The sequence below is a fragment of the Rutilus rutilus genome (assembly GCF_951802725.1).
Source record: "Rutilus rutilus genome assembly, chromosome: 4".
NCBI classification, from domain to species: Eukaryota; Metazoa; Chordata; class Actinopteri; order Cypriniformes; family Leuciscidae; genus Rutilus; species Rutilus rutilus.
In genome coordinates this window covers 3635446-3660452 of record NC_140212.1, presented here as the reverse complement: position 1 = coordinate 3660452, position 25007 = coordinate 3635446, and the positions used below count along the sequence as shown (strand labels likewise).

The following is a 25007-nucleotide window of genomic DNA, read 5'->3' as shown; positions in this document are numbered from 1 at the left end:
CTAACAGACAGACAGACAGACAGACCTGCAGCAGTCAGCAGACAGACAGACGGTCGACTAACAGACAGACAGACAGACAGACAGACCTGCAGCAGACAGACAGACAGACAGACCTGCAGCAGTCAGCAGACAGACAGACAGACAGACAGACCTGCAGCAGACAGACAGACAGACAGACCTGCAGCAGACAGACAGACAGACAGACAGACAGGCAGACCTGCAGCAGACAGACAGACAGACAGACAGACAGACGCTGAAAGTGATTCCAACGATATTGTTTCTCTGTGTCGTTAACGTTATATTTGTGGTGTGAACTCTGCTATATTTAGAACTATATTTTTACAGTTATAGTTATCATCCTTGGTGTGACAAATCAATCAAACGAGGGACATATTCAAGACCTGATATCTCTTCATCGCACACAAGTGGGCACAAACATCCATAAACACCACAGCTAACAGGGAATGTTAACTTTCTTCTAATAATGTTCTCAAAACGTTAGCACAGAAACATTATGTATACATCATTCATGGAATGTTTATTCTAAAACATTTTAGTTGGACCTTTTTTTGGATGTAGTTGCACTTTTTAAATGTAACTCTTTTTAGAATGTTCAGAGAAAGAAACGTTTCCATGTTTGCAAAATGAAAAATGGAATGTTCCCATAACCAAGAAAAAAGAAAAAACTGGACGTTTTGAATGTTCATAACTTACATTAGCAGTATAAGCACAGCATCCTGTATAAGTGTGTGTACGGATGTTGGGATCAGATTGCTCCGTTCCGACCGCTGGAGCCAGATAATGACCTCTACACTCTCCTCTCACTTTACACTCGTCTGCCATCGCAGATTAAGCATTCAAAGGTCATCCATCAATACACCATATGCATCTTCCCCATCTTCACTTCAAATTGCGATGAAATTGGGTCAGCACTAAAATACATAACTAAACTCTGCATGTATTGTTCGGGACATATTTGTGTTTATCTGCAGTGCGAATGTGAAAAATGTGTCCAATTCATCCCAGATCAACTAAACACATTTCCATTCCCACATCAGTCTTTTGTGAGCGGACTGATTCCCTGTTTAATTACGTCTGAGGGAAGAGTTAACAGCGGACAGAAATCATGTGAGATTTAATAACACAGCCACACTAATCCTCTCAGCTGGATTCTGCCGGGTTTCCGTCACCGGTTACCTGATGTCTACACTAATGGAGTAACGGCTCTTATTTTTCACACCAGTCATGCTGTGATATTGCACATTCATTCACATAAAATCTCCTCAACATCATCTCGCTGGCCATAACTGTTGCTCACCGCCACACTGGAACAAGGCTTTCAACCTTTTAGATGCCATGGACACCCAAATATCACGACAACAATACTAATTTCACATATTATTTATTTGAATCAATTTCTTTAAATCTATTTATTATTTACTCGAATCAATGTTTGTTTATTTATTTATTATTTTAATCAATCAGGGATTTATTTTATTTAATCAAATGCATTTATATTATTTATTACAATCAAATTGTATTATTTTAATTACTTGATATAAATCAAATTATTATTATTATTTTATTTTTAATCAAATATAGGCCTATTAATTATTTACATAAAGTTTATTTATTTAAAAAAATAAATATTGATTAAATTAATTTATTCTTTATTCAATTTATTTATTTTATTTTAATCAAGTGTATATATTTATTATTTATTTTAATCAAATAATTGTATCATCTATCTTTATTTTAATCAAATGTATATACTTTTTATTTTGTATTCAAATATTTTTTTATTTTAATCAATTATTGGTTTGTTTATTTTAATCAAATGTATATATATATATATATATATATATATATATATATATATATATATATATATATATATATATATTAATCAGGGATTTATTTTATGTAATCAAATGCATATATGTATATATTATTTATTAAAATCAAATTGTATTATTTTAATTAATTGATATAAATCAAATTATTATTATTTTATTTTTACTCAAATATAGGCCTATTAATTATTTACATAAAGTTTATTTATTTAAAAAAATAAATATTGATTAAATTAATTTATTCTTTATTCAATTTATTTATTTTATTTTAATCAAGTGTATATATTTATTATTTATTTTAATCAAATAATTGTATCATCTATCTTTATTTTAATCAAATGTATATACTTTTTATTTTGTATTCAAATATTTTTTTTATTTTAATCAATTATTGGTTTGTTTATTTTAATCAAATGTATATATATATACATACATATATATATATATATATATATATATATATATATATATATATATATATATATATATATATTTTTATCAGGGATTTATTTTATGTAATCAAATGCATATATGTATATATTATTTATTAAAATCAAATTGTATTATTTTAATTAATTGATATAAATCAAATTATTATTATTTTATTTTTACTCAAATATATTAATTATTTACATAAAGTTGTTTTTATTTTTTTAAATAAATATTGATTACATTTATTTATTCTTTATTCAATTTATTTTATTTGAATCAAGTGTATATATTTATTATTTATTTTAATCAAATAATTGTATCATCTATCTTTATTTTAATCAAATGTATATACTTTTTATTTTTTATTTAAATATGTTTTATTTTAATTAATTATTGGTTTGTTTATTTTAATCAAATGTATATGTATGTATATATATATATATATATATATATATATATATATATATATATATATATATATATATATATATATATATATCATTGTTATCATTAATTAATTAAAAATTTGTTTTACTCCATTTTGGAAAACCCCTTTTCTAGAGACAAACTCACCAGCACCAGGAGATCAGTGAAAACCTGAGTGATCTGCACAAACACAAATCAATCGCATTAGAGATCTAATGTGGAAGAAGAATGGAGGAAAAACAGTGTCTTGGCATACAAACTACATGAGAAGTATTCCTCAGGCTAATGCTGTCGATCACCTAAATCTAAGGGATATACAATTGTTTAAGCCTGTATTATTACATTAATTACGTTTCTTTATAAAGACGAGGGCAATTATTTCCTAATCATTTCATCCAGCACATCATGGTTCATATTCACTCATTCAGTTCACTGGAAATGAATTCAAATGTGCCGAGTTTGCCGACTGAAACCAGCATTTCAAATGTGAGCGGATGTAAGACCAGATCCGTTTCAATGACTGTTTGATTACAGTAATTAAAGTGCCTATAAAAGTGTTGCGTTATAAAAGACAGCGAGGCAGCGGCGGTGGCATGAATCAGAGCCTCACACAGGGAGATACGTTTCCATATGCAACACAATATCACGTTTATGATTATAGCTATTCTGTTCTGAATATATGAGAGCTCTGTTATACTGAAAATGCAACATTCTATTTCATAATGATGTAATGTAATGCAATCAAGATATAGCTCTGGCTCAATGACTGTGTGTGTGTGTGTGTGTGTGCTGACCTTGAGAACCGAGACACAAACACACAAACACTGGCTTCATCACTATGATGCTTCCTCTAATGAAGCAGCTCGTCTCATAGCAACAGATTCGGCTGTACAGTGAATGGATCCAAATGTTGCCGTGGGTGAGAGTTTACGATTTATGACACTATATGTGTGTTTTATGTCTTCAGAATTTGAGATTTATCCCTGTTAAGAGTTAATTCATGCAAAAATCTTATTTTCCCCCATTGTGTTAGTGTATTGATAGTGTATTTTATATATATATATATATGCATTTTAACTTTGGTTACAATTGTTTATGAAAAGATATAAGGCATTAAAACGTACTTTATAAATATCTTTATAATGCATTATACATAAAGGCTTCAAGTAAAGTGTTACCTAACTTTCTTCTGCGTGACACAAAAGATGTCTGAGGACGCTATAAGCTCCAAGAACGACAACAAGAAAACATAAAACAGCCCATTAAACTGGTACATGATTAAGTCACAAAAACAGCTTTGAATAAGAAACAAACAGTCATTATTCACTAAAATTCATCACCTTCAACCCTTCCTCATACGTGCCACATTCTGATTATTAACAGTATACCAAAATATCTGTCTTGACTCACAATATTTTAATCATTTTTGAAGGTTGACTGTGTTTGTTCTGATTTAATGTTCATTATATACGGAAGAATAAAACACATCCCTTAATTACACTGTAAAAAACTCCTTATAGTCATAGATTAACAGATCATATTGATAAATATACTGTATATATATATATATATATATATATATATATATATATATATATTTCTCTTTCGCAATTAAATGGACAAAAACACACAAAATTATGCCAAAATTACCATTTTGTCGAGTATCCTCTCAAGCAGAGTCTTAAATGAGTCAAAGTCTTAAATGAGCACAAAGAGTTGTGAGAAAATGGGACGCGTGTGAGATCCGCGTCATGTGCAGCAGGTCTTAAAGGGACGGCAGCCTAATGAACCTGCTTACTGTCATTAAGGACCAAATATTTAAAAGATACTGTTTCTATGTTGTTTCTACATTAATTTGAAGATTAAATGTAAAATGTTATTATTATTATACTGAAAAAATGTAGTAACATCTAAATTAGTCAAATAAAGTCAAAAATATTTAGCATCTCACACATTAACCTGACTTCCTGACCTAACCTGAGTCAACTCAAATACATTCATTTATACCAATAAAATAATTTTTAGAGGTTAAATCGGGTTGAAATATCCCTTTAAGGTAATAATTGCAGCAACAAAAAAGTAACTATATTATCCCCCAGCTCCAATTGGCATAATGCAACTATTGGTTATGAATATATTAAGATTTGACATACATTAACATCACGATTTTCTGTAAAGCTGCTTTTAAACAATGTGAATTGTGAATTTGTCTTGACTTAACTATAGCAAAAATCCCTAAACATAGTATATACGGCTCTGTCATGAATAAGACTAGACAAACAAAATACAGTTACACTTTATTTTAAGGTGTCATTGTTACAGTGTAATTATATATTTAAGAACTGAGTCATATTAATTACCTACATGTACTGACTATAGGGTTAGGGTAGGATTAGGGTTTGGTTGAGGGTTAGTTGCATGCATTATGCATAATTTACTGTTATTAATACGGTAAGTACATATGTAAAATAAAGTGTTACCCAAAATACTTTTTGGGAGCATAAAAACTGCCATGACCCTTCGGCTACAGCGAAACCTTTAAAGTCTTCATGTCCCTGTAAAATATTAAAGTGTTCTTATAATTCTGTTTAAATTTTAGATGCGTGTTGCCTGTAGTGACTCGGGCATACGTCGAGTCAGGTAAGCGTCTGTGCTTCTGAATAACACATCAATTTGACATCCATTGACATATCGCAGAACAATTCACAGTGCTGCTGAAGTATCATTTGAGTCATGCATATCTGATTTCCATTTGTGAGCAATCAGACTGCAATAGTACAACCTCCTACACGAACGCACACACACAGAAAATGCTGCGCTCACTTCAGCCGGCTGTATTTGGAGGGTAATTCAGCTGTTTTTAGTGTGCTGGTTAAACAATACAGACTCACTGACTGTCAGTGTTCTTATACCCAGCTAACAGGGTTCTCAGGTTATGTACAAATGTTCTTCCAGTAACGTTAATAGAACGCTCCTTCAAAGTTATCGAATGTTCCCAAAACGTTAAGAAAATTTTGTATTCATCGTAAATGTTTTAGCTGGACTTTTTTTAAATGTTACCACTTGTTTCGGAATGTTCAATGAACTTTCAAAAAGTAACATTCCAATAATGTTTGCAACATGATCAAATGGAATGTTCCTTTAACGTTAAAAAAACATTCAGAAAACATTGAGAAATATAGTTAATTCCTCCTGACATTAAAAATTCAGAAAATGTAAATCAAAAGTATGGCTTTCTGTTCATGTCTTTTAGCATTGAACTCCCCTGTATGCTTAAGCACTCCTAAAAGTTGACAAAAGAAACTTTAATTCATTTAAAAAGTTGTCCTTGATGACAGAAAAATATTCATGATTATACACCATTTTTATTTGTCTACTAAAATACTCAATATGTCAATGCAGGAAAGAAAACGGTTACATCCACACACCAGTAGTTGGCGACAAGTGGCTGTCATTTAACCATTCATTCAAATGATTTGATTAATTCAGGAACGAAATATGTTACTGTTTTTAATAAGGGAGTCACTGAATCATTCACTCAACCAATTCGTTTAAAATCCCAGGAAGAAAATGCCTTGGAGATGCGCAGTTGTTTTCAGTTCGACTTCATTTTAAGCTGTTTTGTTGTGGAGCAAAAATGCCTAAAATGTATGTTCCTTAATACTAAATTGTTTATTGAACAACTCGCGGTTGTGCTGTTGGTACTTGCTGGAACAACAGCATTCTTGCTCGTTTTAATTTTTATTATAATATACGTAGTAGTTAGGCTATTTGTTTTCACATTATATGGTTTCTTATTTTAAAACATTAACATCAAAAACATTATAAATGTATATAAATGTATAAAGAAATGGATAACTATTTTGCAGTATGGAAAAAAAGTAGTGCTTGTATCATCAATTCAGACAAAATCAACAACAAGAATCCCAAATTCTTCCAATCAAACGCATGTTTTGCATGCAACAGTTGATAATGCAAACACTGCACGCTAAGTATGCAAAAGAGGGTGATTTCTGAGGGTAAATAAACAAAACTTGATCTTGTCTAGAAGCTGTGCTCACTTTAAACTCGCTCGTGTGTGTGTGTGTGTGTGTGTGTGTGTGTGTGTGTGTGTGTGTGTGTGTGTGTGTTGTGGAGCTGTAGATCACACAGTGGTTCATACAGAGAAGAGCAGAGAGACTGTGATGCAATATTCATGCTCTTCAGTTCAGTCTTCTCAGAAGCGGGTTTGTGCAGAGATGGAGTTGTTATGGATACGGAAACTCCCCGGTCGTTATGGATACAGTTGCTCATGGGAGGCCCGCGGCCTAAAAAACACAAACTCACCCTCCTGCTGTTTTGTTTCCCCACCATGGCAACGGTGTCCGTAGTGACGGGACAGAAGAAGACCTACATATTGAGACCTACATCAAGGCCGATGGGAGAGATGAGTGTCTGTTCATCGCGTCTGATCATCTGAATGTGTACGTGAAAACAGATTTTATCTACCCATTGGGGAAAAAGAAAAGAAGTCTATTTCGTTCACCGAGGCAGCGGTGGGGATAAATCCCAGCTAACAGGGAATGTTCTCAGAACACTCTGGCAAGGTTCTCTCAACGTTCTGAACAAATGTTCTTCCAGTAACATTAATAGAATCTTTGTTCAAAGTGATCGGGTCTTTAATAATGTTCTCAAAACAAAAGCATTATCCATGCATCATTCATGGAACGTTTTTTTGAATGTTGCTACTTATTTCGGAATGTTCAGAGAACATTCAAAAGTAACAATTCCGTAATGTTCAAAGAATGATAAAATGCAATGTTTCCTTAAAGCTGCAGTCCGTAGTTTCTCCTCTTTGTCACCATCTCTGTTAGAAATCTGCAATTGCAGTTATTCGCGGAATTATCAACTTTACGTGGGTTGTGCCTCGGCACGGCACAGCGCGGATGAATCCGATGTTTTGAGGAGAATATGCGGCTGTCAGTCGCCGCCCTGGTGGTGTGGATACTGGCATTCATAAAATCACAGATTCCACTGTTTGGAAGTATGACCAACATAAGAATTTTCACCGGAGAATGTAATCTGAACAAGTAAGTAACATCCACTTTTGTTCTGACCAACTATGGGGAAAAAAGCATTGCAGTAAATCGCGCTGATTAAATCTAATGATCGCTTATCATATCACGTCAAACCGTGCAAATTATACTTTGTTCTCAAATTGTTAATGTTAACAACATCAGCATTGCGTGACTACATTTAATGCCCTTCCGATACTATCCTTGTTTTCGCATGGGCCGGTTACAGTCTCTTTTTTTCTGTAGCCACTTTTTACAACGGGTGAATCTCCAGTTGTCACTGGGGATCGTCGTTTGAAACCTTTCTGGACCCGCCATCAAATTGATAAGTTTAATTATCAAATTAATGAGTGCTGATCAAGTGCTGTGAGACAAGGCTATAAATCTCCACCTCCAGCATCCTCACACTCATAGTCTACTAGCCGAGACTCTTCTTTATGTGTACAGATGTGACGTAATGACGCAAAGACATGCTTGAATTTCCCGCGGAAATCCACCAGTACCACTGGGATTAAAAACATTATTACAAGCTTACCGGTTTGAGTCGAGCTACGGCAAGCAGAGAGTGTTGAACACTGGCTGGTTATGTACTTGCTCAAAAATTTATTTTGGATCATTTTTAACCCCAAAAAGTTACGGACTGCAGCTTTAACGTCCACATCGGAGAACATTCAGAAATAAAACATTTAATGGCGAAACATTTTTAGAACAGATTTTTTGTTCGCTGGGATGCAAAGCAAATCTAGACTTTTGCTGAAAGTCTCAGATGTTTCTCACACATCTCTCCTCGAGAGGTTCAGAAGGTCACATCTTTACCGAATGTCAAAAGTCTTGTGTCAATTGTGTCTTTTTTTTATTTCTCCTCGTGAATTTCAGGAGAAACATCTGATGGAAAAGTGAAAGAAAACTCTGAACTATGAAAGAGCAACATCTGGCGTTGTATATTACAAATATTGCTGGCTCTTTGATAAATTGCTTCTGTTCCTCTTTGGATAAATGCATAGATGTAACTCTGAGCACTGTCCTCGTGTTATAGTCCAGGTGATGCAGCGTGGTTTAAACAGAAAGAAAAGAAAGCTGTTTGTTTGTTTTTTAACAATGTTAATATGTTTATCCGACTGTCTCACATGGCATTGAACTATACATATTCTTCAGACGTAGTCTTTACATTTTGACCATGGGTCTTCGCATGCACTACAAAAGGCTGACAAAAGACTCCACAATACATGTTAGAAAGTCGAATCACTGAAACATGAAAACACTCCAGGTTCACAGTCTGCACAGAGTGGACATACAGATACACCGCGGGACAATGAGACTCTTCAAGAGACACAAAAATACAAGATCTAAGTTCAAAAATATATACCTTTACATTTTGTCATTTATATTTGAAACGGTGCCCTGACTTCATAAAGCAGCAGATAATATTAACATGAAGAATACTATCCTCTTAAGTTCTGTGGGTGGTGGACACACACACACACACACACACACACACACACACACACACACACACATCATCAAGAACATGTCTGGTTCACATTTTAAATCCAGATTCCAAAGAAAGAAATTAATGCTTATTTTTATGAACAATAAGATTTCTTGTATTGTTTTTTACTATGAAAAAAAAAAAAATTCTTCACCAAGGATGCATTAAATTGATCAAAAGTGACATTTATAATGTTACAAACAATCACTATTTAAAATAAATTATGTTCTTTTTTTAATTTTCTATTCCTCAAATAATCCTAAAGAAAGAAGTATCACGGTTTCCACAAAAATATTAAGCCGTTTCAACACTGATAATAACCAGAAATGAGCACCAAATCAGCATATTAAAAATGATTTCTGAAGGATCATGTGACACTGAAGACTGGAGTAATGATGCCGAAAATTCAGCTTCGATCTCAGGAATAAATTACATTTTAAAATATATTCAAGTAGAAAACAGTTCTTTTATGTTGCAATAATATGTTTACTGTACTTTTAATCAGATAAATACAGCCTGGCTGACTACTTCTCATCGACCCCAAACTTTTGCATGCTAGTGTATTTATTTTTCATTATAGGCTATATATAATTCATGTTGGAATTAGCACTGCTTTTAAATTATAAATAAAAAAATGTGACTCATTTGCCCATAGTTGTCTTGAATATAATACAATCTTACTGGTCTTAAAACAGGCTCTTTTTTTGTTATGCACAATGTAATTTATTTGATTGTGCAGTGAAATGTGACCTGGACATGTTCTTGACAGATTTCAAGACATTCACACACACTCTCTCTCTCTCACACACACACACACGCTGATGTGACAGCTCTAATCTCTCCATGGCTGAAAGAAATGAAAGGATCTAATTAGAGCGAGTGTGTTCACGGCGCGTGTGTTTCCAGAGGCTCTGTCACGGACTGAACTCAAATCACAGTGTGAATCGGTGCAGCTTTGTTTCACATCATTATTGCACATCACATCTGATTGTTGCACTGGGCAAATTTTCCAGGAAACGGGGATGGGAAAGAGAACCGCGATAAATCAACACACACATTTCCAAAGACCCCATGACATTCAAATAGAGAGTTTTGTGGCTTCATATACGCAAGTGCACTCTTAAAAGCTGACAAAATCAACTTTTAGAAGACGTGTACGTTACAAATAAAACATTTTAGCTTGATATTCAACTTAACAGGGCATCATCATTGACCAATGGCATGTAAGCTAAGGTGTATTGGTTATTTTAAAAACGAAAGAAAGAAAACTGCTTTCATGAGGTCTTCAAGTGTCCCATTTGAGATGAACATCTCTCTCACACACACACACACACACACACACAAAGACAACAATGAATCCACCAGATACTAGAGCAGATAAAAGCATAAATGACTGGAGGTCACATTTATTAAACGGATCATGTTTACTCTCTCTCTACTCTGTAGTTTAGTATAGTCGATACACCAATACTTCATTTTTAAACACTTGTGCCTCTACACATCTTAATACACTTATTGCAACGACAGGCCTTGGAAAGGGGTTGGAGGGGGTTTGGGATTTGCTACCTGACACAGAAGGGAAGCCACGGGTGGATGTGTGTCCTTTATACAGATGCGACATTTAAATGGAGAGCCGACTTGTTTTAAGCAGGAAACGTTTCACTATCCATTTCGTGACTTTTTTTTTTTTTTTTTTTTTTGCCAGCTGGCTTTAGTCTGTTTCCACACAGAATAAACGGGGAATTTCCAACGGTCACGAGGAGTCCGTCCGTTCACAGAGCGTCCGCTTTCAGAACCGTCCAATCACAGGCTTATTCTATTCCAGACTGTCCAATCCAATTCATCAAATCCATCTGAGTCTCTGCTGGCCCCGCCTTCCCCGTCTCTGGCCGATATAAACTGTACGTCAGCCAGAGGTGATACAGTAGCTGCGAACGCAACAACACCCGCTGCATCAGTAATGCGCTTCAATATGAGCAATTTCTTCTTTTTTGAAAAAAAACAACAAAAAAAAAACAAACATTTGTAGACAAAATATATTGCATCTTTGAACAAGTGAATCTCATAAATAATGTAAAAAAAAACATCTTGGCCAAATTTCACCCATAAGAAATTATGTTTTGCATGGATAAAAAGGGAAATGATACAATTATAGGACCGTTAAGATTTGCATTGTGATGCTGTATTTTGACAGTATTCTTTTCGTACTGAATTCATAAACTAAAACTGTTTATTGAAATATAATAAACTTGAACTGAAATAAAATAAAATGTTAAAAAAACTTGACAATGAGAAATGTTGACTTGGCAATTAGCTGAAATAAAATAAGTTTAACTTGACGTACTAAAATAACTAAGACTAAAACTGAAATAAAAATGTATAAAGTAGTATGACAAAAACACACAACTACAAATAAAAATGCAGAACATGATATATAATAGGACCTCGAAGCTAAAATAACACAGACTGAATTCATGTTAATGAAACAAATAAAAGTGATTAAATTTCTCCATTAAATAAATTTGACTTAATTGTCATTGACAAAATAAATGCAGATATTTTTTTTCTTTATGCAAAATATAATTTCTTTTGATTTTGGGATTAAATGTGACCTGAGATGTTTCTTTGTGAGACTCACCCTAACATCATAACATCATAATTCATCTCTGAGTACATCTCTTATATGATCATATATAAATATTACAGCTTTTCAGTGATTTACAAATCAAACGTTCAGGACGTGCAGAGTGAGCAAACAGCATTTCAGGTGTACACTTACAGCGCTCTTTATTGCTTGCGAAAACATTTCAGGTAACACACTGTGCAGGGTGTGACACAAAGTGGCAAATGAAGTTTATGCTGAGGATGCGTGACACAAAATCTCCCTATGCCAGTTGCTTAGCAACCTTGCCTTCTAGATCCACTCACATGATGCTCAGGATAAATCTCCGAATTATCTCTCGATTAAAATCCAGCATAATTAGCATTGGCTAAAAATACATATGTATCACACAGAGTATAGAGGATGCAGATGAATGACTCGGGTGACGTGAGTTGTTTGTCTGTAGTCAATAATGAATGATGAAATATTTTAGATCAGACCATGTATTAAATTACTTGTGACTACGAATGTGTCTGCAAGCATGAATTGAAATACATGACTCATTGATGCATTTACAGTTTACAAGAGAGCGAACTATAAAGTCAACATGGAATGAGAAACACGTTCCTGTGCAAAAAAACATAAGAGCACGTTTTAATAAAAACATACACTACTGTTCAAAAGTTTGGGGTCAGTATGATTTTTTTTTATGTTTTTGAAAGAAGTCTCTTATGCTCACCAAGGCTGCATTTGTTTAATCAAAAATACAGTAAAAATGGTGAAATATTATTACAATCTAAAATAGCTGTTTTCTATGTGAAAGTATTATAAAGTGTAATTTATTCCTGCGATCAAAGTTGGATTTACAGCATCATTACTCCAGTCTTCAGTGTCACATGATGCTTCAGAATTCATGTTGATATGCAGATTTGTTCAATTATTATCAATTAATTAATAATGGTTCATGTATATCTTGAGCATCAAATCGTCATATTAGAATGATTTCTGAAGCATCATGTGACACTGAAGACTGGAGTAATGATGCTGAAAATTATCAGCTTTGATCACAGGAATAAATTACTACAATATATTCACATAGAAACCAATTATTTTAGGTGAAACTCGAATTTTGATGATTATGGCTTACACCTTATGAAAACATAAAATTCAAAATCTCAGAAATTTAGAAAATTTTCATAAGCTGTAAGCCATAATCATCAAAATTATAACAAATAAAGGCTTGAAATATCTCACTTTGCATGTAATGAGTCTATATAATATATTAGTTTCACCTTTTAAGCTGAATTACTGAAATACATGAACTTTTGCACGATATTCTAATTTTTCGAGTTTCACCTGTACATCATAATAATATGTCACAGTTCCTGTATTTTCAATCAAATAAATGCAGCCTCAGTGGGGACAAGAGACTTCTTTCAGAAACATTATAAATCATACTGACGCCAAACTTTTGACGGGAAGTGTATTTGCTCCGCCTCTGAAATGTTTTACTTGTTCAACCCCTCGTTAGGTAACGCCCACTTTTCACCATCCAATCAATTAAAACAGCATTTCATGTTGACTTTGAATGCTTTCTTTGAATTGAATCAACATCTGACTGCGATTTGAACAAGTTAGGCCAATTAGAGTCATTCTCTCTCCCCAGTGACATCATCATCACACAGCACGAGAGCGTCTGTTACCTGTGAGTCTCGTCTGGGCCGTTCCCTCCCTTTTAAGACAGAACGTTCCCCTCTGTTCGGCTGAACCCCGTGAACACAAGCTCTGAGCAGTTATCTGTGTGTACAACCAGTGTAATGATGCCGGTTCAGTACGTGCCAAGAGAGGGTGGAGACAGAGGTCATGCATGAGACGGTTCACGGACTCTCCACGGCTTCAGTCAGATCAGCAACACACACACGTCTCCAGACAGAGCGGTCCATGCACACACCAACTACAAACTGCTAGCTCCAAACATGAACATTTATACAGACAAACAGACAATTAAATCCAAACAGACAGCGAGGTCGTGCTTTTCTAATTATATCTCGTTCTGCTCTTGCTTTTGGAAACATCAGTGTCAGATCTGAAGTTAGTTTCCTGCTCTCTCCCTGAATTAATGTTTTGCAAGTTAATGCAAGAAGATCAAATTCAAATGCGTGAAGCTCACGAAAGAACATTAAGCCAGTTTAAGATTTTTAAACATTTTGCATTGTGACATTTTCAACCAAAAAAAAAAATTTCATTTAAATTTTATCCCAAAAATATATTAATTGTCATATATATATATATATATACAATTTTAAGTAATTATGCATCATGGTAGTAATTTATGAAAAAAATTCTCATTACTGTAATACAATATATTTAAAATTGTGAAGTAATTATGCATCATTGTAGTATTTTATGGAAAAAGAAATTCATGACTGTAATACAATATGCATATTTTAAAAAATATATAATTATGATGTAATTATGCATCATCGTAGTATTTTATTTTAAAAAACGTAATAATTCTCATTACTGTTAAACAATATATATTTAAATTTTAAATTGTGAAATAATTATGCATCATGGTAGAAATGTTTGTAATGTAATAACTTACTAATATATGTTAATTTAAAAAAAAACAATTTTTATATTATTGTACAAGAATGATAATCTAGTCAGAATAATTACTAAGAATAATGGGAATTACAAATACATTTTTTAAAGCATTGTCACATTGAAATGTGTTTAACTGAAATGTCACAATGCAACAAAAAAAGTCTTAAAATAGGCTTCATTTTTTTTACTAAGCAATATATATATATATTTTTCTATCATGATTTTGTGAGATTCAGCCTAAAATGTATTCTTTTTTTTTTTACTTTCTAATATCACATACAGTGCTATACATAATAATCATTATATTCACAGAGGGAGAGTATAATGTGTAGTGGGCGGAGTCTCTGCAGTGCATGTGTGAGTAGGCGTGGCCTCAGAAGATGGACGGGATAGGGGAGCGGTGAATCGGACAGGGCGAGGTCACTGGAGAGAGACGGAGAGTGCCGGCTATGTTGTTTAAGCTTCGGGATTTCTCAAAGCCTTCAGACGTGAGAGAACGCAACATTAAGAGCACAAAGACACACAGAACAAACACAAAAAGTGTCTCGTGACAGACAGGCGTGAGATATATGCACACACAAATAAGATCACATCACATTTACTGTGTCCAGCGATCAGAATGATGCAATTTTCACACTGAATGTCTAGAACATTTACATTAGAAGCTTTTTGGCTCGTTTTAGTACTTCATTTTGATCACTGAACATGTTTCGTGTGCAATCATGTGCTCAGTAATTGTGAGAAACCGAATTGCTAAATGATCAATACTTAATAAATAAATTACTATGATAACGATTTTCTCAAGGGACTAAAACACAGTTTAATTATGATGGTGATGATGATGATGATGATGATGATGATGATGATGAGGATGAGGATGATGATGAAATTTAACAAAAACAGTCCGGATGGAAATGCCAACTAAAACTGTACAAAAGTTGCCAAAAAGCTCACAAAGCAAATATACAGAATGCATCATATTTCAGCCACTCATGGACAGAGTTTCATCAATGATCAGCAGGTCAGTACTTCAGTATATAGAGCCGTGTACAGTAACAGTCCTGACCATATACGTAATTCTAGAATGTTGTTTACACATCATGAAACGATGATCAATGCAAGTCAATGATATTGGTTAACACGTCCAGTGTCATGTATATCGGATTGTAATAGTATATAATGGAAGACGGTTATTCTGAGCTCTTGTCCTGATAAATCAAACAAAATAAAACAATAATATATATCTATCTATATATTGGCCCTGTAATATATTACTATAGCTTGTAGAGTGACTTGTCATGCACAGCCATAAAGCAACAATGAGCCTGTTTACATGCAAACCAACATGCTGATAACTCACAAAAATCCGCTTATTGAAATGTTGTCCCGGTTTACATGCAAACCAATAACCCGGCAACGCAAGTAAACCGTCAAAATGTAATCATTTGTGTATCTGACTGAGTATTTCACATGTTATGTTTGTTGAGATGTTAAATAAAGCATTAAAAAGCGGGAAACTTACAGACTCATATATTATCCTCTCATGCATTTTGACTGAGGCACTTGATGAGAACACATTTTTACAGTTTCTGGGGTCAAGAAAGAGTCAGAGTTTGCAATATATCTCCTCCTCCCCTACAGCGAAACGCTCGCTCTGTCGGGATGCAGATTCGCAGTAAAGTTGCTTTCCCGTCACACATCACACACTTCAATAAGAACGCAGGTTAATGCGTTTACATGCTGGGAGAAATCGTGGTGAGGGGCGAAAATCTAGTTGTGTTGATCGGTTTATGCTTAAGCCGTTTCACTCCGATAAAGGAAAACGGTTTAACGTGTTTGCATGAGCACATTTACTGTCGGCCTATTAAGTATAACCGGGGTAAGAATGTGCATGTAAATGGGCTCAATAAGTCTGTTTAGCTGGTGCTAACCTTCTACTGCCCTTTAACACTGGTAGTGTTGAGGGGACGCCAGGCTGGGACAGAGCTTGACCTTACAAACTCGGCCCCTCCGGGTGCCTTTGCCCTTGAGCTGGTCCACATTTAACCTCCCAGCAGGGTTATTAGCATTTGTGTCTGTCAAACAGTACAGCCATGTGGTCTTGGGTGCCAACTCAACATCTGCCTTGTTATAGGATCATACTAGTTAAGTATTCATGCAAAATGCAAAAGCAAAGCAAAAAAATAAATAAAAATGTAGCCAGCCAAATAATGATGCATAGGTAGGACAGCAAAATAAATAGACTTTTAAAGAGGACCTATTATGACCTTTAGGGCTCTACTATAACAGGTTTTCATGCTTGAATGTTAAAAACATTCACATATTCTCCATTGTTGCAGCTCTTCTCTTCCCAGTCTGTCAGTAAAGCACTGTTTATTTCCTGTCTCTATGAAGCCCCTCCTTCTGAAAAGCACACTGTGCTCTGATTGGTCGGCTGGAGCAGTGTGTTGTGATTGGTCAAGCGCTTTGAGTGTGTTTGGGAAATGTCCCGCCCCTTACCATAACCAAGAGTTTCAACACACTACTAACAAGCTCAACCAAGCCCCGCCCCTTTGTTCTGTGTATAACTTATTTAAATGAGAAATATTGTGACGTGTTTGTTTCAGGACGAAAACCTTAAGACTACAATGTTTCAGGGAGTTCAGAAACACTGATATAGAGAATAACTCCCTTTTTCAGGCTTAAACAGCAACATTACACGCTAAAGAGAGTTGAACATGTAAAAAAAAGCATCATAGGACCTCTTTAAAACGGGAGGAGAGCGAGGAAAACACTCATATTGAGCAAGGCAAAAACTATAAATGATCTGTAATATAAACCTTCTGAACAGTTAAAGTTCTTCATTTCCATCCATGAGTCAATGTTTATGACAATGGATTGACAGATATAAGGGATGAAATGGGTTTAGAGTTTAGGAAATGTGATGGGCATTTGTTTGGACATATATGCTAATATGAAGAATGGAAGGCTTTGATTGGACGAGCAGAATATACCTGTTTTTCGAATAGCTGTATCTGCTGTGCAGGTGTAGTCGCTGGCGGCCAATAGGAAGCACGTGCCTTCAGTGTGACGGTCCTGTTCACGCATGCTGGAGTGACGCATGGGTATCCGCTCCTCTGGAGACATGGTGATGTCACTTCCTGCGCTGCAGTCCGCAGACAACACTGGTGGGAAAGGAAGAGCACGAACAGTGAAAAACAACATCTGCTTATTTGGGACACGTACCAGCTAGAGACAGAGGTGAGAGGTCAATCACAAGACGAAAATAGGACCGAAATTGGGTCGAACGAATGAGTCATCAGAAGCTGCGTGTGGGTCAGGGTTTACCTACATTGTGGGCATCAAATGTCCCGAATAAGGATAGTAAAACCTGAAATTGCCTATATTGTTGAAGAAAAACGGCTTAAAAAAGATCCAAAATAATGTCTTAATGAAAATGTAACAATGCAGACAGACATCTGTGAGAGAGGAGACAAAATATCACTTACTCGTAATAAAATCAGCAGAAGTCAATGGAAAATGATGCATTTGGAAAATAACTTGTATATGAAAGATCTTTTTTAATGTATTATCTCACAAGAAGGTTCTTTTTCATTAACTTTCAAGACTTTTTTTGTCATTTGTATGATGCATCATTGACTAACTAATATGTAATGTCCATCGGTTCATTTCAGTCCATTTACCATAAATAAAATATGCATTTAACATGTGCATTTTTGCACTTCTCAATCGATCATGAACTACGGAGCCCCTAAAGGGACATGATGGTGTTGTGAAAAATATGAGGTGGGAGGAAAAATATATATTTCATGAAGAACTCAAAAATCTTGTGAACGTTTTTCCTCGCATCAAATTTTTTATAGCATTTATTAATATATTGAATTAGCTTTATATTTTCAGTTTCAGTTTAACTATTAGTCATTTCGTTATGCGCTTTTGTCTTTGTCTTGCTTTTAGCTTTAGTCATTTTACTACTTCACCCTAAACCTATTTTATTTCAGCTATTTGTCAAATATTTTTTTGCTTTAATTTTTCATCTAATATTTATTTCAGATTTATTTTATTTTATTTTATTTAGTTGTATTTTTATTTTATTTTATTTTTTATTTAGTTTTATATTTTATTTTATTTCAATTAACGCAAACTCAATTTTAATAGTTTTAGTTTAGTTTTTAGTTTTAGTTAATAATAACAAAACTGATCAGGAAAACGCAATGATGACTTTTTTCCCCAACTTGAAAACAGGTGAGTAATGTATAGTCTGTATATACTGGAAACCCTGTAAAAAAACAAACCAATTTCGGGTTCACCTGACCGAGATCAGAAGCGTTACATATGTGTTATTTGCTCAAACACAGTTGGACAGCTAATTTAAGGCTGGACTTTTCCCACTGTTAAAATCCCGTGAAAACCATCGAACAGCAAAAGCACATCACATGTAAATGACCAACATGCACAGCATCCTAAAATCTGACCAGCGTCAAACTGCAGTTTTGTCTCTACATTCAGACTGAAATATCGCAGTGAAATCCAGCCCATCTTCAGGCTCCTGAACGCATCTCCGTGGCAACAGGACAGATCTGCACCCTCTCTTATCCTCCGCTCTGCAAGCAATCCTGTATCTCAAACGCCATCAGCTTTAACCCTCCAGGAGGAACACACACCTGACTCAGTGGAATAGATGGCACAGTGCTCTGAGTCTTACTTTAAGGTATAGTTCAGCGAACATGAAAACTTCCTCATGTCGTTCAAACCCTCCTTCCCACTTGTTTTCAATTCAAAATCAATGATGTCATTGCTGTCTCACGTCATTGGTTATTATGGCCTTGTTTACACCTGGTATTAAGATGCGTTTTGGTCGATCGGAGACACAGTCCCGTTTACACCTGGTGTTTTAATCCATTTCTTTAGTCCACTTTCATCCTCTTCTATCCTGTTTTCTTCGAGGGGAGGGTAAATGTATGGGCTTTTTCAGACCTTTCAATCTAATGGACAAAATAAGTTTGCGCAATTTACATATGAACACGACACACAGGGCATCAGCTTTAGTTTCTGCTCTGACAGACACAAGACCAGTCGAATGCTGTGAGTGTGTGTTAGAAATCAGGAATGATGAGAGAACATTGTGCTTGGTGCGTTTTTCATCTTCAAACCAAACTTGGGTCTTCAGCCGACAAAGTTTAAATCCCGTCTGGCTAGAGCTCTTCCCGTAATGTTCCCGCATTTGGTCAGCAGGCGGAGAGTAAACGGTCTTCTGTGGCTGTTTGAACACTTCGACCACATGAGCGTTTACACTATGAAAGCAATCCGGTCGAATGTGTTTTCGTGTTGTCGAAAGTGGACAAGCTCAAAACGTTTTTGACCCCGTTTACACCGGTATTTAGCGTCGTCCACTTGTGATCCGATCGACCAAAATGCATCTTTATACCAGGTGTAAACAGGGCATTTGTGGCATGTGACTGTCACACTGTAATCACACTGTCGTGCAACTTATTTTAGTTTAACATTCAATAAAATGAACTACACTGTAAAAAAAAAAGTTAAAAAGAAATAAAAGAAAATACCATTTCAGTCTATCTACTTCAAATTTCACATTTAATTCAATGTGCTTTTTCTTTGTAATTATTTGTGAAATTTACTAGCATTTTCAGAGTGAAAATGATTTTTTTTTGTATTAGCTTTTCATCAACTCACAAACCCCCTGCGGTTTCATTGCGGATGAAATGTACATCCAGAAAGTGACACCCAAAGTGGCGTTCCACCTTTACATGTGTTATAGACCCACTGAAGTGCATTGAAACGAAAAGACAGGGCGGGACATATTGATCAGCTCCTCCCCTTTTTTTAAATAGCCAATAGAGTTTAGTTTACATCACAGCTCGGCCAGAGCCGTTGAGCTCGGTAAAGCTGCAGTTTCCTTCTAATCTCTAACCGTTTCTCCTCCTAATCTCTGTGGCAGGTTTGTGTGACACTAACTTGAAACCAGACTTCATTCGCCCCAATGGAAAGCATATTTACACTGTCTGAATCGTTTCCTATACCCTATATAGTGCACTATGTGCCATTCACCATGCATAAAAGAGTAAATGTGTGAACAAGTGACTGATTTCAGGCGCAGCTTCAGCATCTATTTATAATGTAGGGGGCGGAGCTTCAGATTCTAGAGAGCATTTGATTGGACAGAAAATCTGTTATTTTTAATGTGATGACCAAAACATTATTTGTTCATCCTTCAAAGATTACCCCATTTATAAAACTAAAAGTTTCAAGATGTAGGAAAACTCACACTTATAAAAAAAATAAATAAATAAATAAATAAATAAATAAATAAATAAATAAATAAATAAATAAATAAATAAATAAATAAATAAATATATTAATAAATAATAATAAAAAAAAAAATAATAAAAAAAATAAAGGAAATTTCTCTGGCATTTCTTTCTTTTCGCTGTCTCGGAAACGTACCGAACCGAACTGTGAATTTTGTGAACCATTACACCCCTACTTATTACAGATGTTGATCTACCTCAAAGTTTGCTTTGCTTTGCACACATTTTGTAACATTTTATTTAAGTTCGAGAGTTTCTTTAACACTTACTTTTTTATCTTAATATAAGACATGAAGATATTTTTGTTTACATTTTATTTAGTTTTTGACTGCTAAAACTAATATAATTAGTTGTTTGCCTTAATAATGTGGATAAAAAAATAAAATAAAAATCAAACTTTTCTACTCGTATTTAAAAAAAAAAAAAATAATAATCAAAAAATGTCAATCATCGACACCGAACGATATGAAACATTATATCGTGATAATTTTTCGATAGCCCTAAGCTGAAGTACAGAGTGTTGTCATCAAAATCATTGAATCATATCGGCGGAAGTGAGAGAGTGTGAGTTTTGAATGCTTACATCTTCTAAATGCGAATTTCGTCATTGTTTTGGAGCACAATAGCTTATAGATAACAGTAAGACTAACATATTCATACTACAAGACAACAAACTTCATGAGGCCTTTAAATGACGGCATGTGTTGAACAGGCTCTCACCTGAGCGGTGGCGCTCCAGTCCTCTGCTCTGCCCGAGGCACAGCTCTCCCTGCGTGCTGTTGCATGCTGTACTCAGATCAGTTTTGCAGTAAGACGGCGAGCCAGTCTGCACAACCTGAGGGATGTGTTTCTTTCTCTTCCTGGGGAGCTTCTGTTTGGCCATGGCTAGCGAGTAGTACATGCCAAAGTTATTGACGATGACGGGCACCGGCATGGCTATCGTAAGCACGCCGGCGAGGGCACACAGCGCGCCCACAACCATGCCAGACCACGTCTGAGGGTACATGTCTCCATAGCCCAAAGTGGTCATAGTGACCACAGCCCACCAAAAGCCAATGGGGATGTTCTTGAACATAGTGTGCTGGCTGGCCGTAGGGTCGGTCGGACTGGCCCCGATCCGCTCGGCGTAGTAGATCATGGTGGCGAAGATGAGCACGCCCAACGCCAGGAAGATGATGAGGAGCAGGAACTCGTTTGTGCTCGCGCGGAGAGTGTGTCCCAATACGCGAAGGCCCACGAAGTGGCGCGTCAACTTGAAGATCCGCAAGATCCGCACGAAACGCACCACCCGCAAGAAGCCCAAAACATCTTTGGCCGCTTTGGAGGAAAGTCCGCTCAATCCGACCTCCAAGTAAAACGGCAAAATGGCCACGAAGTCTATGATGTTGAGGACGCTCTTGACGAACTCGAGCTTATCCGGACTGAACGTCACGCGCACCAGGAACTCGAAGGTGAACCAGAGAACGCAAACTCCCTCCACGTAGGTGAGCGCCGGATCCGTCTCGATCTCGTACTGCAGACTGTCGTTGCGAGACACGTCCGTCTTGTTGATGACCGTGTTGAAGGCCTCGTGGGTCTCCAGGCAGAAGGTTGTGATGGAAACCAGGATGAAGAACAAGGAGGCGAATGCAATGAACTGGGAAGAGAAAGAGAGAGAGACGGAGAAGTGAGTGCGGTTTCAAACAACGCCACTATATTTACGAGGTCAGCTGTTGTTTAGCTTGAATGGCGCTGACATCCATTAGCAACTATTGGTAGGACGTGAGCTCTTGGTCTTTATACAGTTATTCAATGTCCAGTTGTCCTTGTTTTCATTTGTTGGGTCTTAAAAATGTTGTGTTTTCAAGGACTTTGGAATATTTCTATGAAAGCCTGTGAAAGTGTTGGGGAAACTGTAGCTATTTGGGATATAATATAACTTGTAACTTCATAAATTATATATCAAAGAATATTTAACATAATTGAAATATTCCATATTTACAATTTTTATATAAGTATGATGTTATACGTATAAAAATAACACACACACACACACACATATACCAGGGCTGCCAACCTTTGAGTTTAGCTTGGGGGGGGGGGGGGGGGGGGGGGGGGGGTGTAAAAACAAATATTGCATCACAATAAGTGTAATTGTGATTGTCAAAACATTTGGTAACTAAATAGAATTTTATGAAGTTTAGTGACAACATGTTACAATGTTTACATTGTACAATGACTGGTAGGATACAGTTTTTATTATTGCTTGACAAAAATTTCAAGATTTCAATTCTATTCTTGTGATCTGATTCCGATTTTGATTCAATATTGACTAATTTGGATACATGTTTATTTTAAATTTTATTTAAAAAAATAATCTCACCTAATGCTGTAAACATAGAGGGCCTAATCTGCTGGTATTATTAAAGGTTAAAAATAACAAATTAAATCTAATGCAGTTTTTGTTATAATGGCATAAGTAAAAATATAATAAATATGTAATATAGTGCTCAGCAAAATCTCCTCTCAAGCTATTTTTTCTATTTAATTAACATGCTATGGTCATTAAATGGCTTTCCTGAGGTAAATGTAACGTTATGTGACATAATTGTTCTCCTGCTGTTATATATTGACCTCTTTCAGTGGTTGAAAAACACTAATTGGTCGATATTATGTATACTTTCGGTAAGTTGTACTGCATCTTTAAATACAAAAAGTAACAGATGATCGGTTCACGTGCACTTGAACTGAGGCGCTCAGCGATCTGTCACGTCACATTTACAAGCGCCAAACGTATTTTTGTCTGAATTTCGTAATAAAATTGACGGAATCTAAGAGCTGAGAACTAGTTTAATATTAAAAGTACCTCTTTGCTCCGCAATTTTTCTGTGCGTGAGAAAATGGATGTGTGGCGTGAGAGTGTGTGAAAAGTGTCAATTGCACGAGTCTCACGCTCAATGCGTGAGAGTTGGCAGCCCTGCATATACACACACACATACATATATATATACCAGTAATTGATTTGGAATCAGAACAGTATTCATTTGGCAAAAACAATTAGTGATTTTTTTCACAAAATTGCTGCAATAAATATGATTTATTTTCTATATTATTACAAAAAAATGCCATGCCAATAATCGTTTTGAATTGATTCGTGAACCACCCAAAGGAACAGACTCATTCTTGTGAATCGGTTCATTTGGACGGCCTATTAAAAAGCATTTCCCAAAGTTTCATATGAGGGAGAGGTGCAACTTTTATTTCCAGTATTGTCTCAGATATATTGCTTTGTCTGTTGTGGTACAGCAGCATTCAACGTGACATGAATAGCATTGCACTTTTAGTGAGTTTCTCTCCACCGCTGTTGTCACGATAATGTGAGGCACAACAAAGCAAAACACTCTTCCAGTATCTTGGCCGGTCATCAGCGTGTAATATTTAATGTCAATAAAAGCCGTCAAATGAGTGAGTCAGACCTTGTAGCAGCTGCGTTCAGCCCACACAACAGCACTCCCGTCCCGTCTGTCAACACATCACCTTAATGTCCACACAATTATTCAGAAAGCACACATCATAACAGACCCCGTGTGCCGTCACTCAACCACAAACATACACACTCGCATAACTCAATATTACTCAATTATGCACTCGTATCTCACCCCTTATATTCACGGCGAGCCTGTGATGTGCTAGAATAACAGGACAGCACAGAACTGAGAAATCTCCAGTCAAAGTGTCGCTAAAGGCAGAAGCCGGCTCTGCCGAATGTGAAAAGACATCAGCGCGGGACAGCCTGTCCCCTCTGGATAGCGTCTCAAAGGGGCCTGTCTCTCGCTTTTACTCTTGCTTTGTTTTAGCGTCCTAATGAGGCTTTAACTCGTCTGGAGGGCTATAATCACTGCAAAGCCAGCAGAAATGATCAGGACCGAAGCATTATGGGATCAGACAATGAAAACAACCTCCAAACGCACTATAATAGGGTCTTTGTTGGTCTACTGCGCGTGCGGTACACTTGTAAGCAGTATCTAATGATCTTGTCATCCACCGCAGGCTTCAGAAGTCTAATGTGGGGTTTGGCAGTGAACGCAGCTGGCAGGGATCTGTGTGGGGTTTCACATCCACACTAACCTCGCTTTATACCCCGTGACTTCATTAGCCAAGCAAGCAGCCTAAAGCGTAGCTATACTTTCATGTGTACACTTTATAGGCTACGTTCAGACTGCAGGAAAATGTGGC

General features: G+C 35.8%; 1 protein-coding gene across 5 annotated transcripts in view; it reads right to left on the bottom strand.

Annotated features, from left to right (window-relative positions):
• The window catches only part of kcnc2 (potassium voltage-gated channel, Shaw-related subfamily, member 2), a 63374-nt gene that overhangs the window by 3063 nt on the left and 35304 nt on the right, over nucleotides 1-25007 (bottom strand). The window contains exons 2-5 of one of the 5 annotated variants that reach the window (XM_084407311.1): nucleotides 21513-22428; nucleotides 17457-17627; nucleotides 13560-13653; nucleotides 10635-11182 (exon numbers count right to left, since the gene is read on the bottom strand). In XM_084407311.1, coding sequence (XP_084263437.1) covers nucleotides 13592-13653; nucleotides 17457-17627; nucleotides 21513-22428 — 1149 coding nt within the window. In that variant the 3' untranslated portion in view covers nucleotides 10635-11182; nucleotides 13560-13591. Of the gene's footprint in view, nucleotides 1-10634; nucleotides 11241-13559; nucleotides 13654-14729; nucleotides 14944-17456; nucleotides 17628-21512; nucleotides 22429-25007 lie in introns of those variants that run through there. The other 4 variants (XM_084407312.1, XM_084407308.1, XM_084407309.1 and 1 more) reach the window with 4 other exon arrangements.